The following is a 16341-nucleotide window of genomic DNA, read 5'->3' on the forward strand; positions in this document are numbered from 1 at the left end:
TAAGCACATGCCTCCAGCACTCATCCATCACCGCACAGCCATGCCGGTGAGGTAAACGTCTCCCCGGCAACCGCATTGTGAGGAATATGTTACTGTGGCAGCTGTGCTTCAAGGCAACAATGGGGTTCGACTGGGATGCCAGAGCAGAAACGTTATTCTTCTTTTTGGTGACTGTTTAATGTAGGAAGCTGTGCCAGAGTGGAGAAGAGGAATATATTATGCAACCTGGGAATCAAGGTCATGGTAATCATCTGTTAAAATCAAAGTTTCCATTTCTAACATACACTGGAAACAGTTTAAAGAATGGGTTTTCAAATTGGTGTTTATCTTTTGTTCATTATTTACTGAAGTTAACATAAGGGGTTATTTTACTGGATGCAGATGGGTTTGATGCAGAAACAGGGAAACAGCTGGTACACATCACTGTGGGACTGAGAGAGTGTAGTCTGGAAACAAAGGAGGCGAGAGTGTGTGCTTGTGTGTGCATTCGTGCTCGCGTGTGTGTGAGGCTCCTGTTATATAATGAGCTGTAACAGATCCACCTGTTGAGGGCTGTATACCTGATCCAGCTGCATTTTCTCAAGCAAACTTTATCACCCCGTAAGGGAAAGAATAGCATTGACAAGTCGGTGAATTGGCATTTCCTGAGGAAAATGCAAGTGAAGATGATTAACCTGAGCCCCTCGGAGTCAGTATAACCCCTGGGAATCAGTATAACCCATCGGAATTTGTATAACCTCTCGGAATCTTTGACCCCTCAGAATCAGTATACCTCTCAAAACCAGTATAACCCCTCGGAGTCAGTATAACCATCAACATAACCCTTTGGGAATCAATATAACCCTCAGCCCTCGGAGCCAATTAATTGACAACCGTTAGACTTACAAAAATGCCAGGGCACAGCAGAATTGTGCTCAGTGTTCTGTACGCTAGGATACACTGGTCGGTACAAACAGACAGAATAACAACAAACTATGCATCCTCACTAATGATTACAATGTGATTGGTCATGTTTCAAATATTATTTAGAGAAATGTCACCAAACTTTGTCCTTAAGTCCCATCTAAGAATTTGAGCAAGATTGATCATTGAGAATAATTAATTGTTAACTAAGCTTAAAAACAGGTAAAAGCAAAACAACAAAGTCAAAAAGTAACCAAAAACCCATTTTTAAGACCTTGAGAAACAGCATTTAAAAATTATTCTAGATAATAAAATACACACCTTCATTTCATAACAGATTTAATCAACACGTGATTATGATTTTATACCTGCTTCTTACTTTTACACTATTACCAAGTGTGTGTTAAGAACTGACTTCTGCATCACCGTACGTGGTTGTGTTTAATATATAAAATACTTGTTGCTAGAACAAGGCTCCAATAGGAAGTACAGTAGGTGTTCAATGGACTTTGAGTGCAGCTATAGGCGAGTTAAGGAATCTGACAAATTATCTGTATTTCTGTATTGTTTTTAACTGTTATACAGGTAAGAAGTTGCACACAGACTTAAGAAGTAGCGGCCCCACAAATAAGGTTGATACGCGCTTGGGCACAGTAGTCCACAAAGTATAATACTGTATAGTCATTAGTTTTGCTTTGTATTCCTTAAGAAAAATCAGCATGGTGCTTATTATTTTGTGTTCCTCACAATTCAAGTTGTAAGGTTTAGTTTTTAATTAAAACATTTTTAAAAAGGAGCCCATTGTGTGTAAATAAAATTAAACTGATCAATCTTTCTGATCAAAGTTTTTATCATGCAAACAATGAAAGAAAACTAGTCTTGTTGCACATGAAACTTGCTGTAGAAAGTTTTTTTTTTTTTTTTTTTGTCATTATATTATTACTTATAACAGAGGTTTGCCACAAGATGGGAGTGATGGGTTGGCATTATCACATTTATTAAGCAAAGACTGATGCCAAAATAAATTGTGATTAGAGCTGAATACCATTTCATGTCAGAACAGCTTAGACACACTGCTTTTGGTTTTGCTCTCTACACGCACACCAATACAAATGCTAATAAAAATAATTTAGAGGTCAATGCCTCAACCCTGTCTGGAGACTTTTGTTACTGTCACCGTGGCAACGGCTTTCAATTCCTTACTTCATAACTATACAGCAATGTTCTTTGAAACGCACACACATATTCACACTAGTGCGTTGCTTAAAGCTCTGTTGACAGGGACACACACTTTGAAGTTGCTCATAGAGTATCTGGGTCATGTTTGGATGGATGTCATACATCTCAAAGGTGAATTCACACTGTAGAGTATCTAAGTGCACTCTCAGCTCCATGACAGATGAGATACAGCACAAATGTACTGGGTGTGGTTCTGTTGATGCAGTTCTGTTTGGTTTATTGCAGATCACTTTACGCTATTCGCCAGAAAGCTGGAGAGATATCACAGGCAGAGGTTTGTTTTTCTTTTCTTTTTCTATTGCTCTCCCTCTCATCAAAGAACACATACACTGGGAGCATGCATGTTAAAATTTTGTGTGGCACATTGATTCGTAATTTCAAATTCAAGGGATTGCAAATTCTTTGCCTCGCGGCTCTCCTCTTCCTCGCTTCTTCTTCTCCCCCTCCCCAGTCAGTAAATCTGCTTTTTATTGGAGGCTTTTTATCTTCCACCAGTCCTTCTGCACATATGAGTAGTGAAGAGAGGAGAGCACGATGAAGAGCGTACGGTATCACCTTTCATCCCTCTTCCTCATCGTTGCACTCAATTTTAAATCCCTCCATTTTATTCCATGGTGAGATGATGTGAGGTTCATGTTATATGAGCAGCAGCAATACGTGCCCATGGCGTCCTCTTCCTGCTTCCTGACATCTCCCTCTGACCTTGTTGTGGATGAATAGCATCTAATAACAGGCTGTGGTGGGGGTGTCACTGTCTTTCGGTGGCAGCAAAAACATCACCATTGATGAAAATCCTTTTTAAGGGAAAGATTATTTGTGGAGGTTGTGGTTTTTTTTCCAAATAGAAGGAAATGAGGGCAGAGAGAAAAAAAATCCCTCAAAAGTTGGAAGCAAGATTTTTCTTTTTTAGTCCTTCCTTTTGTTCTTAAACATTTCAACATCAGTTTTTTTTTTTCCTCTGAAGGTTTCAGTTGATCAAAGACCAAAGTTCATTTCAAAGACTGTTTCTGTGCTGTTCACCATCAACATCGTCTCTCTGTGTCTCAGTCCCTCATCTGGATGAGCATCTGTATTTTCGTCCATGTTTGGCTGCAGGGTTCTCATCTCTAAACGTGGCTTTGATGTGTTTCACCCCTTGATTGGCCCAGGGATCCTTGCTTTGTGGATTCACATCTCGTATGTGTGCAGTGGGAAATATCAAAGGATGAGAGACAGAGATGCACCAAGATCAATCGAATTATCGAGTATTGATTTGCATTTTTTGGTTTTCTCTATGGCTTTTTTTTCAGCGACAGTTGTGTTTTGTTTTGTTTTGTTTTTTAAGTCATTCCTCCTCCTCTGCAAATGGGTTGTGCTCGTCAGTGCCTGATCCTTTCAATGCATGCGCGTAGACTACATCACTTCAATCTTTACAACAGAGCTACTGGGATGTAATATTTGAATGTAAACTGACCATACCACTTTTGTTAAATATTTTAATAGTACACATGTAAACATGTGACTGTTTTTCTGACATTTTAAATTGTTAATTAAAAAACAAAAACAGTACAATCCACAACATTGACAATCAAAAACCAAAGAGAAAATAAAATGAAAAGCAAGATAAATCGGAATTCACTCAAAACATACATTTCTATTTGTTTGTAAATAGCAGGGTTTCAACCTTTTAAATAGTACACAAACTGCCGTGAAATAGGTCGACCGGATGTGGACGCGTTTCTTGCATGCGTTGAAAGGATTGGGCACCGACAGTGCTGAGCATTGGTGTGCATGATAAAGAGTAACTAAACCCCTGCTTTCTGCTGACCTGCCACTAGGGAGAAAAAAAATAAAAATTGATTATGATTATGGGCATTACTTCTGTAGCAGTAAGACACGCCCAGTCAGGCAGCGCACAGTGCTGGCTGTGACAGAAAGCTGTCTGCTTTCAACTACTACACACAATACACAGCCCACAAGCATAAGCACTATATCACTCAAAAAGGCTCTGCTATACTCTCGCCATGAGCCCCAGAACACACACACACACACACACACACACACACACACTAGAAATGTGCCAATACATCTATTACTAGATTAATCATGATTCGACATGGGACGATTCGATAATGATTCATAAATGTAAAAAAAAAATTGATTATTTTTCATAATAACTAAATGACAGGAACATGTCTGGTGCTCGCGAAACAAAAATTACAGTTGCGCATGCCGCCCGGACACCTAAAGTAACGGATCAGGTGAAGGAGGCGATAGCAGCAGCTAATGCTTTAGCTACAATTGCTGAGCGGGAGATTTACTCATCCAAATTAAAATCTGCGTTGAAAATTGGTAATCGTAGCACCCTGAATTGCAATCAAATTGTTTGGTTCCTGCAAAGACAGACTGGGATACGCTCACGATGCATCAGCACACACACACATAGCTTGATGAACCCTCTGATTAGAGCAGAATCTGCTCTTTATAGAAGCACGGCGTCAAAAACATTCCGCACCGGAGCGCAGCTGCTTCACACAAAGCTTGAAGTTCCACATTGTAGCCATTAATCAATACTCACTGAGGGCTGTGATTGGAGGAAACCCTCCTCCCAGCTTTTATAAGAGGGGCGGGGCCAACAGTGAAAGTTGGTGACACACGATCCAAATGATCCGTCTCAGCCAATAGCAAAATTCGATTGTAATAGTTGGCGTTCCACGCTTACTCAGACATTTTACAAATAAATACGCAAAATGAAAAGACTTTCACTAAAATGTTAAAAGTTGGACGAGGATCAATCAACAGCATGCGTATGTATTCAGCATGAAAAAGTGGGTTTGGGGTTTAGTTACTCTTTAATGAGTGAAGACTTACCTGAATAACAAGTTGTGGAAGAAATCAAAATGGTTTGAAATTAAGCGAGAGGAGGAGCGGTTTCCTCCTAACTTGATGAATCGTGTGTGTGTATTCAGTTCACTCTTCTTCTACCATCCTGAATTTTCTCTCACTGTGTGATTACTCTGCTTTTGAGCACTGTGATCACAGACAGAGTGGGAGGGGCACTTACACACACACACACACACACACATTCACACACTAGAGCTTGTCAGTGGTGAATGCTGCCGTTTCCTCTTCCAGTGGATGTACATGCTTAGCAGAGTCAGATCAGGGTGTTCCTTCTTTAATGACGCTGTTCTTCTATGAATGGTGTCAGTAGGTCTTTAGCACACTGACTACGTCCTTCGTGTGGCGAGCGTCAGCTGGTCTGAATCAGCAGGATTGATTTAACCCGTCTTATTGGAGTGTGAGGGACTGGGAAAGAGATGCACAGATGAGATGCTTCTGGATTTGTAAAATGCTAGATCCATTTTAGGGGCTTTGGAACGGCCCCGCCATGGGGAACAGCATCCAGAAGAAGAATAAAAAGATCCACAGAGAAAATAACTCTTCATCATCTGTATTTCTGAGCTCTGATTCAAGTCTCAAGTGGGAAAAACCTAAAGGTTTCTGGCTGCTTGGGCACTCAGACAAACAAAAAACAGGTAAGGTTTAATTACAATTTCATTGTAATTCTATAGTTTGGAACTATCTGCTGATGCGTTCGTCCCACAGCATGAAACACTTCCTACACTAAGCTGTTTTGGTGCACATTGACTGTATTAACATGCTGACTTTGACATAGTCAGCCTTAATGGTTCCTGCTTATTGCACATCTGTGCAGAAGATGTTCGTGGGCTCACTTTGCTTCTTCTCTTGCTTAAACAGTATTTAAAATCAGTTCTGGCTCATTATTGTGTGAGTTTGTTCCTACATACTTTCTTCAAGAACAAACCCGGCCTGTCCCACACTGATCACTGCCCAGAGCAGAAAAAAAAGCAGTGGACAAACAGGTTTAACAGTGAAAAAGACAGATTGTCAGATAATGGTTTCTCACTCACATCTTCTTTTACACAACAGTGATGCTGACCTCATCTTTTTTTCTCAGTTCCTCTTCATCTTCTGCTTTTTTCTTCTCAGCAAAATGTTGTTGTTTAAGCTTTATCTAATACTCAGTTTCTGTTAGAGGTCAATATATAGGAAATATATTGCTTGTGAAAACATCTAAACCTCCTTTAGTCAAAATGACTTAACTGTAGCTGTAAAGCTTGGCTTACATTGGCTCTATACAAATTGTGTTAACAATCAACAAGGAATTCAACTTATTTCATGTGGCGCCACCTTGTATTGGCTTTTACCAGGAAATTGTTCAGTATAAGGACAGCTACTACTGGACTTCCTTTACCTTAAATTAAAAAATGTCTTTGGAGAGAGCTAAAAGTAATCCTGACTAGAGGCCACAAACATATAATGTATCAAAAGCAAAAATATAAAATTAAATTAAATGATATTCATTCTTAATCTGAATGTTGAAATGTGGGATTGGCCCAACAGTTTCAAGCTTTCTAGACATGCTTTCCTCAGATTTTGTTTTTGAGTAAGTTTTTAAAGAGATCAGGCACTGATTTTGGATCTCTGTCTCAACTCTAATTCATCCCATCAAAACTCTTTCAGATTAAGATTATGATTCTACAGGCCAGTAAAGTTTCTTGGTATCATCCATATCATTATTGACATTGCTTTAAGCATGACAGTAATGTTGAAACTTGAAGGTGTTACACTGAAGCTGATCTCATATATTTGGAAGTATGAAATTAACCAGAATTTTTTTTTGGGTAAGGTGAAGCATCAAATATTCCTACTTTTACGACCTTTTTACACCCAGACCTGCATTCAAACATCCAAATTCTTTAAAACGTATATATTTAGCACTCAAAGAGCATAAACCCAATCTCCTCTTTGCACATTAATAACAATAGAGTAGGTCCAAATGTATGGGCAAAAATCCCAATAAAATGCACTATCCAGGTCCAATCCAGATGAAACTTGCTGGGGTAAATGAGAAACTTACCTGATAGAACTGTTTCAAATTTTGTAAATTTTAGGCAATTACGAACTGAGATGTGAATTTTCACCTATAATGAATGATAGTAATTTCAAGAGGTGTCCCGATCTGATATTGATATCGGATATCGGTCCAATATCAGCCAGAAAACGAATATCGGATTTCATGTAACATCACTTGATCAAGCCTTTTCTAACATTCCACACAACAAAATAAGTAATAAAAGTATATATGATTTGTGCCGATATCGTATCGGATCAATATTGGTATCGGCCGATACACAAGGCTGCAATATCAGTATCATATCGGAAGTGAAAAGGTTGTATCGGGACATCCCTAGTAATTTCACTCTCCCCAAATTTCATTGGAATCTTTCATGGCTTGAGATCTATCTTTGGTTAGAATTTTGTCAAAATCTGTTTGGTACTTTTGAACTCATCCTGCTAACAGACAAACAAAGAAACGCAGAGAAAATGATACTTTCTTGGTGGAGGTGAAAATCATCTTAATTTTGCCATATTTTATCTGCATATTTCTATTGCTAGTTTTGTATTCAGTGGGCACTATGTGGTCAATGCTCTTTTTGAAGTAAATGGAGTTAAAAACAAAGTTTCAGAGGATAGATTCAGCTGCTTCATTGTTCCTCATCCTTAGATTCGTGTTATCTCCGGTTAAAAGACATTCTACACAACAGTCAAGAAGTGTTTTCAACACCTGGACGCTTGCTGATGATGGAGATCTTTACTCTTGAAAGTCACTGAACACACGTTACTTTCCTAAAGGGATGCCTGAGAGTATTAGACACACACGTAAGCTCCTTTTCAGGTTTTCTAAAATGATGAGATACAGTTCAAGGGTCTCCAGATGTTACATATTACTTTCTCACAATCGTCTCCTCCTCCTCGTGCACCTGCAAACCAAACACATCAGCACAATCTTAACTGTTGTCCTTCCTCCCCTTCATGTTATTCATGTAGCTGCTTGACCTTGATCTTCCAAAAGAAGACAATCAATAGCCTGTAATATTTTACATTTCCTTTCAGTCTGAAAATGTGGAGGGAGGAAGATGTTTTTTTTTAATAAAAGCGTGAGACGGTAAACTGTGAAGACAGATATAGGGAGGGGGAGTGAAAAACCAGGTTTGTTAAGAATAATGGAAATAACATGTTTTATGTAATTAATTTCGGGGGACGCGGCCGCCTGTTTCCCACTGCTTTGTTTTCTGACCGTCTTGTGCAGGATGTGATATTCCATATTCTATTATCCAACAGAGTAAGGCTTCTCTAAGCCTTATGATTTCTGTAAGCTGGGCTAAGGCGCTCGTCGTCTTGGTCCTCCTTTGAAGATCTCATTTTGTCTGTGTCATAGTCAGAAGTCCTGGCACCCTGCAGGGAGCTTAGGCAACATGCCGCTGGATAGACATTTTATTTTATTATTTTTATGGCGCTATCTAGTCCTCCTACGCCTCGCTAACGACTTCATGTTACTGATCTGTTGTGTTCTGCTCTATCCTGCTTTGCGTGTGATACAGGTTCATTCACAGTGATTATAACGGCCCTTCCTATCTAGTTCTATAAAGTTTCTAAAGCTCTTATTCAGCCTATAAGACAGTTTCTTTCAGGGTTTGGATCAAATATAATTGTGATTGCATAATTGTTAATTACAACTATAGTGTAATTATAATTGTAATTTTAAAAATCTGTCGTCATTGTAATCAAAATTGAATTCTAATTGAGTTCAGATAATTCACTTTGTAATTGAAATTACCATGGAAATTCACTAAAAACTGTCAATTGGAATTTCATTAAATGCAAAACAGGTCTATGGCTTACACGTATGTAGTTAAATATTAAAATAGGTTTCATATTAAGTTTTCCCACTACCAGCCAGTGAATTTTCACACTCATACAAGAGGTAGGGGATAGAAGAGTAAGGGGTTAGTGGGTTAGAGTTAGGATATAATTGAATTTATTTAAATAGGGATGATACAAATAGTAATGATACTGTGAATGTAGCCGATGTTTTGTACAAAGAGTTTATAGTTATTGCTAAATTCCAACTCTTGTCCATAGTTGGGCTTTTACATAAGATATTGTAATAAATGCACCAACAAATAAATGTAAAGATTCTAAAACATCGTCGTACACACTAAAAACCACATACAATCCTCATAACTCTATATGAATAAGTTAGTAAAATTCTAATTGAACTTTAGTAATTGAGAATGAAATGATAATTATAATGTATTTGTAATTGGGAAAAATTGCTGGTTATCGTAATCATAATTGATTTGTAATTGAACATGGATAACTGAAGATGCAACTGTAATTGAAAATTGTAATTGACCCCAACCCTGGTTTCTTTGAAGAAATTGTCTCTCTCTCTAACTTGCTCGCGTCGTCTGTTTTCTCCTCATGCCTTGCAAGGTTTTCTGCTTGTGTTTCAGTTAAAAGGGAGTGAAAAGCCTTGCCTGTCAGCACTCATATCCTTCTCATGATAGTCGGGACCAGCGCCGCATACGATCCATATGTTTTCGCTGTCAAGTTTTATATGGTTTGGAAAATGTTGCCAAAGAAAATCAAAAAAAGGATTGTCATTATCTTCCTTGTCCTCTTTTGCCCTTTTGAAACCAGAGTGTTCTGCGTTGTTTTCTCACCATCAAAGAAAGGCATTTTTGGCAACACATAGTTGTGGCTATACACTTTTCTGATCAGAGAAGGCTTTAACCATTGCATGGCAACAATGAAACTCTTTAAAGCAACAGTATTTATATCCTAGTATCCTAAGAACTAAAGAAGAGGAAACAAAAAAAATACTTGTGAACAATGTGTCTGTTGCCATAGATTGCTATAGCAGTGGATCTTTAACTTGTTTGGCTTAAGTTGTCTTAGTTCTGAATTGAAGTACCCCATTTGTCAAGCTACAACATTTTGCTCAGAATACTACATTAAAAAAAAAAAAACAACTATAGAGCACAATGATGGATTGAGTGTTAACACACATTTTAAAGAATCTAAAAGTCCTTAATAGATTATCATTTTCAGTCTGTGGGATTTGACCAGAAATGAGACTAACCCTTGTATTTTCAGTTAATGTTCATGACTATCATTTTTAACCAAAAACACACATTTTAAAATGCTCATATTTTTCATGCTTTTATTCGTTAACTTTCCACTCCCTCTCAAGTACCCCCTGTAGTGCCATTGGATACCCCTAAATGGTAAAATGGACTTGATTTTATATAGCGCTTTATCACCACACTGAAGCAGTCTCAAAGCGCTTTACATATCAGCTCATTCACCCATTCACTCTCACATTCACACACCAGTGGGACAGGACTGCCATGCAAGGCGCTAGTCGACCACTGGGAGCAACTTAGGGTTCAGTGTCTTGCCCAAGGACACTTCGACACATAGTCAGGTACTGGAATCGAACCCCCAACCTCTCGATCAGAAGACGACCCTCTACCACCTGAGCCACGGTCGCCCTATACCCCTAGGGGTATATGTACCTCCCTTTAGGAAGAAACTATGAACTATTTATCCAAAAGGAGGTGAGATGTAAAAGAAGCAGCAAAAACCACATTAAAAAAGTATTAAATAAACAATAAAATATAGGTTTTTAAATGGTCATTCAGAGTTCTTCATAACGCCCCTTTAGAAGAACATTGACTTGTTTTAAATACATGTTTAACAAGACAAGAGTCTTGTTAAACATGTATTTAAGACCGCAAACCTCTGTCAAGCTCAAAATATGGTCTTTGTCAGATATTGGCAGTTATCTGGAACAATGATCATTCACATTTCAATAGCTTTGAATAAATCTCCATCTCCATTAAAAACGGTAGGTCCAAATGTATGTGCATTGGGCACCACCGTTTCTTTCTAGAAATCGCAATAAAATACTCAATCCAAATCGTTAGGGTAACTGAAGAACCAACACAACAACAGTTTATTATGAACTGAGATATGAATTTCTGAAGGGTCGCCAATGATGAGAGATAGGGATTGTTTCTGATCCAGAATCAATATATTTAACCGGACCCCCTCCAAGATGTAATGGAATCTTCCATGGTGTAAGGTCTATCTTTGGTTAAAGGTTTGTCAAAATCTGTTTTTGCAGTACTTCTGACTTAATCCAGCTAACAAACAAAACAAAGAAATAACACAGGTGAAAATATTAATATCAACTTCTTGGGGGACCCTGCAACCCTGGAGGAAAAAAAAGGAACAAGCGAATCTGAAAACGAATGGATGGATGGACCTTCTTGGGGGAGGTAATTAGAAGATGTGTTGGAACAGAACTAATAAAGAGTTACCAATTACATTTAAGATACCAGAGTTAAGCACGGATGAGGGGAAAAACGTGCTCGTGGACCTTGGGGAATCTTGACATGTGGGGAAATGTGCTCGCTACACTAGGCAGGGAATGACAAGACACGTGCTATAAATGTTTGAACACTTGGCATAGACTAAACGTACCAACCCTGACCCAACAACATTTAATTTACAGGAAAAAACAAATAACGAAACAATCACCCTTCTTTGGTCTAAACATGGAAAGTTAGCAAATGGCCAAAACATTAAACAATATATTTATATACTGAAGTAGGACAGTCATTTGCTCTGTTTTGACTACAGTTTCTAATAGTCACTGACAATGATCTTTTAATTAAAAAAGTAGAACGCACAAGATTTTTTTTTTTTTATGTTAGGATGTCAGCCAAAGCGGTTTGTGTCATTTCGGTTCTTCACAGTAATTTTTTTAGCCTGTATTACAAATAGGGTGTAACAAACCATTACATGGTTTAATTGTGCCAATCTCTACAGCGCAAGCTGGTCAGTTTCAGTAAGTAATTTCTGATGTTATGTGTTTTGCTCTTTCTGGCTTCCTGCATTATGCTTGAAATGTAGTTAAAGCCCGTGGACACACCATCAGACAGAACACTGTGACCTGTGCAAGCATTTCAAAGTCAATTAATTCCAGATGTAGACATGGGCAGGGGCTGATGTTTGTCATTTTGTCACAGGAACAAACCTGTTAGGCTTTATCCTTCATCAACGCTGTGTCAAATCTGGCATCAAAGTTGAGATTTTGATTGCACTTCGGGCCAGATAATGTTATTTATATGCAGACATGAGTTTCACAGCCTAATTTACTATTCAATTTGTGTGTTGTGAAACACAGTGAACACGCCTAAGAATTAAACCCCCCAGCAGTTTGCTATCTCTTTGATCAAAAGTGTTTTCTAGTCTTATTTTATCTTGAGTGATTAGAAAAATGTGTTGCAAACTATAGTGTGTGAGGCAATCATCAAGGTTTTCTGTCTGAAGCGACCGTCTGGCAGTCCAGCAAACTGAAAATACATTCTGAGATCTTTGGTTTGTTGCTTTAAACCACGTTGTGGCTTTTTTTTTTTTTTTTTTTTTTCAGCTTGAACCAGCACTTTGTCAAGGAATGTGTCTGACCGAGTTTGCCAGACTGATAAACTATTGGCTGAGAAAAGTGAGGGTGCCAAAAAAAAACAAAACAGAATGATGTTGAAATCATGCTCTGCAGCATGTTTTCTGCTTCTGTTGTGTTTTGTGCAGGGAAAGTGATGCCAGGCTTTGTCAGACCAGATGTTTTACCCCCACATTTGGTTGCACGTTTGATCAAAAACAACGTTGCGTTTTCACACGAGTGTTTTCCATTGTATCAATAAGGTTAACATGTTTACTGAAGAGATTTCTCAGAGGAAGAACGTGTTTCTGGGACGTTAATGATGACTCACTGAGCATCCGTTGTTGTTTTCTGCAGAAACAAGTCATTGTTTCTCTTGAGTGGCTGACGACCATGAGTGCTGTCTGTGCAGTACATATTTGTGTGTGTTTTTCTGAGTCTGTGTTAGTGTATGGTGACAACAGCCTGTTATCTGTTCATATCTAATGAGTGCAGTGTGATTTGAATGACACAAATTGTCCATCTCAACACTCATAGGTCATTGTGGGTCAGACAGAAGATACGAGTGATGATTACAGTTGTATTACTTAGTAATGAGTAGCTCACAGCCATTAATAATTATATTAACCAAACTGTAGCCTATTGCAGGGTTGGGGTCAATTATAATTGAAAACACGTAATTGATAATAAATTACAATCATGGCATAGTTATAATTGTAATTTCAAAAATCTGTTGAGTCGTATTTAAATTGTGATCGAGTTTATATAATTGGCTTGGTAATTGTAATTGCCTTGAAAATTCTATTAAAAGTGGTCAATTATAATTTAACACAAAACTATGTTACATTTCTACACATATGTAGGAAACAATTATTAAAATATATTTCATATCAAGCTTTCCCACATTTTACCATTTTCAAAAAATTTAATCTAGGGGTATACTGACACAAAAAGGCTCAGATGTCCACACCAAAAATATTAAAACCTACATTTTCATTGATAAGGAAGCCTAACAAGGTAATCAATCGATAGGAAAGAAATTAAATGATAGATGTTGGTTTTTAGTGTATTTTAAAGCTGATTTAGGACCCGTTATCATAAGAGATGCTAACAGAAAGCTAACAAGTGGGTAGGTTAGGTTATTTATTTCAGGCTCAGTAATTGTAATTGAAATGTGGTAATTGATAATGTAATTGCAATTGACATTGAGGATAAAAAAATTATTGTAATTGAACATGGGTAATTGAAAATGTAAAATGTAATTGACTCCAACCCTGGCCTGTAGTGTTTAACACTTTACTGTCCAAGGGTTTTAATTCCTATAGCATCAGTAATGTGCAACACATTAGCTGCCCTGTTACGTCGGAGCATGGGAAAGGTTGATTTTTGACTTTCATAATTCATTTAAAAACCTCAATGTCACAGAGGTTTCCTGCTGACTCACATGTGGAATTTACTCGCTGTTACAGACTGAGGGTCCTAGTGGATGAAGGAACAAGGAGGGATTGTTAAATAGAAAAAGTCCATGAGTGGAAAATTTGTGCCACCTTTTGAACTCCCAGTGTCGAGTGAGTGGCTTGAAATTCTTTTTTAGCCACTCTTTAGCGATAATATTTTTGAGCTTTTGTATAAAATCTTTTTTTATAAACTTAAAGCCTGCTAGTAAACTAATTATTTTAAGGGAAAACAGGAAAAGAAAGCTATCTTTTGCAAAAAAAAATCAGCCCTTCTGGATTAATATCCTGTTTGGACAGTAGTTTGCACTTTTTCCACTCAACAGCATACGTGTATGACCATTCAACGATTTACACAGCAGCCTAATGGTTTGTCTCCAGCAAATCAATTATTTATTTGTCCTGTAATGAAAGAAGCCTCTTTTAGCTGGCGAGATTGCTAACACGATAGTTATTTATCAGTGTTCACAGATAATCAATATGGAGACATGTATCCTGGGCCTCACCAGGACATCTTAAAGGCAACACAAAGATACACAATCCCCCAGTACCCAATAAAAATAAACGTTCATTCTGGAAAGTTATCATTAATTTGTTAACCTACTATTAGGGAATATCAGGGTTGGGGTCAATTACATTTTTCAATTATTACGTTTTCAATTATCCAACCAATTATTCAATTACAATTAATTGAACATTGATTACGGTGACCACCATTTTTTCCAATTCTTATTTCTCTCCTCAAAGTTAATTACAATTAGGTTATAAATTACAAAAGTTCAATTACAATTTTACTAACCTATTTATATAGCGTTTAAAAACATCTCAGTTTGTATTTTGGTATACCATGTATGCTTGTCATTTATAGGCCTGTTGTGATGAGTGTGTGTGTATGGTGTCATTTACATTTTAGTGTATTGATTATAACATCTTATGTAAAAGTCCAACTATGGACAAGGGTTGGAATTTAGCAAAAACTATAAACTCTGTTACATTCACACTATTACAATGTACAATTCTCCCAATTCAAATAAAATGATATCCTAACTCACTAACACAAATTGACAACTTGTTATAGACTTTTCTTGGCAATTACAATTTCAAAGTCAATTATCTAAACTCAATTACAATGGCAACAGATTACAATTATGGACGGCAGTAGTTCAGTCCGTAGAGACTTGGGTTGAGAACCGTCTTTTCAAGTCCCGGTGCGTACAAAATATGGAAGTTGTTCTAGTAGCTGGAATGGTGCCAGGGCACTTCCCCAGCACTGCAGTAGTGCCCTTGAGCAAGGAACTGAACCCCAACACTACTCTGGGTGTGCTCGCTTTATAGTGAAAATGAAGGTGAAGCAGAAAAAAAATAAATAAATTTAAATGAAAAAAAATAATTGACCCCAACCCTGGGTAGTATACATAAAAATGTCCTACTGTTGTAGTAGTAGTACTGCTGTTAGACTCAGTGGATGCGCCAAAGCTATAAACAGCCCCATTACAATGCTTATTAGTTTGTGCACTAGGGTCAGGTGCAAGTTAGGCTTTACACGATCAGGGTTTTTGGGCCGATCACCGATCAGTGAGTTTAAAAAAAACTTTCACCGAGCCGATCATATGAATTCAGGTTGTTTTTTTAGATTCCTTCGGTAATACCTGATACAGAGTCACGGAAAATCAAACCTAAAAGTAGCCTTGTGACTGTGAGGGTTGAATTTCCATGCAGGACATGAGCATAACATTTGTTGTCAGTGTGTATGTGTGGGTGGCCCTTTAACTGCAAATTAATGCCCTAGTCGCTCAACTAATGTGTGGAGTGAAGGAGCGTGTGACCGGAGCAGATCGATTATAAGCTGTATGCTGTTTTTAGTGATTGGCAAAATAAAGGTTGTAGATGTAAAATTAAACAAGAGTCCCATGTGATTCTCAATGACTGCTGTGAAGCAAGGGAGTGAACCCTGAAGCTGAGGATAGCTTCAACTACAGAGAGTTGGAGATGAAGCTGTGGAGGTAGACCACACTGAACTACGTGAAGCCTCCATTAGCATTAGCGGAGCAAACACATATTTCCCCGACTATGGCATTGCAAAACCTTATAGTCCATAATAGTATATTTACTTAATTTAACAACACTGAATGTACACGTCACGTCATGTGACCAGTGCAGGCCATGTGCAGAAAAAGTGTTTCCACTGAGCTCTTGCAACACATTTGAAAAACCTCATGAAAGCGTCAAAACTTTAGCGATATGTCAGTGTTTTTTTTTTAAATTTGGGTGTTTCCATTACCAGTTTTTATTGCACTGTTTAGATTTTGCACATTTCCAAGGGTGATGGAAACGTAGCTAGAGATGAGAGGAGAGGAGAGTTGAGTGCAGGCGACAATGCAGAGT

The 16341-nt window shown here is 37.9% G+C and overlaps 1 protein-coding gene across 2 annotated transcripts in view; it reads left to right on the plus strand.

Moving 5' to 3' along the window:
• Window positions 1-16341, plus strand: part of nhsl3 (NHS like 3) — a 41924-nt gene that overhangs the window by 4606 nt on the left and 20977 nt on the right. Inside the window, exon 1 of one of the 2 annotated variants that reach the window (XM_028460799.1) lies at window positions 5225-5660. The exons of the other annotated variant lie outside the window; for it this stretch is intronic. Within the exon in view, the coding sequence (XP_028316600.1) occupies window positions 5513-5660 (148 nt within the window). The 5' untranslated portion in view covers window positions 5225-5512. Of the gene's footprint in view, window positions 1-5224; window positions 5661-16341 lie in introns of those variants that run through there. 2 annotated transcript variants of the gene reach the window in all.

Source organism: Gouania willdenowi, chromosome 11, assembly GCF_900634775.1.
Source record: "Gouania willdenowi chromosome 11, fGouWil2.1, whole genome shotgun sequence".
NCBI lineage: Eukaryota > Metazoa > Chordata > Actinopteri > Blenniiformes > Gobiesocidae > Gouania > Gouania willdenowi.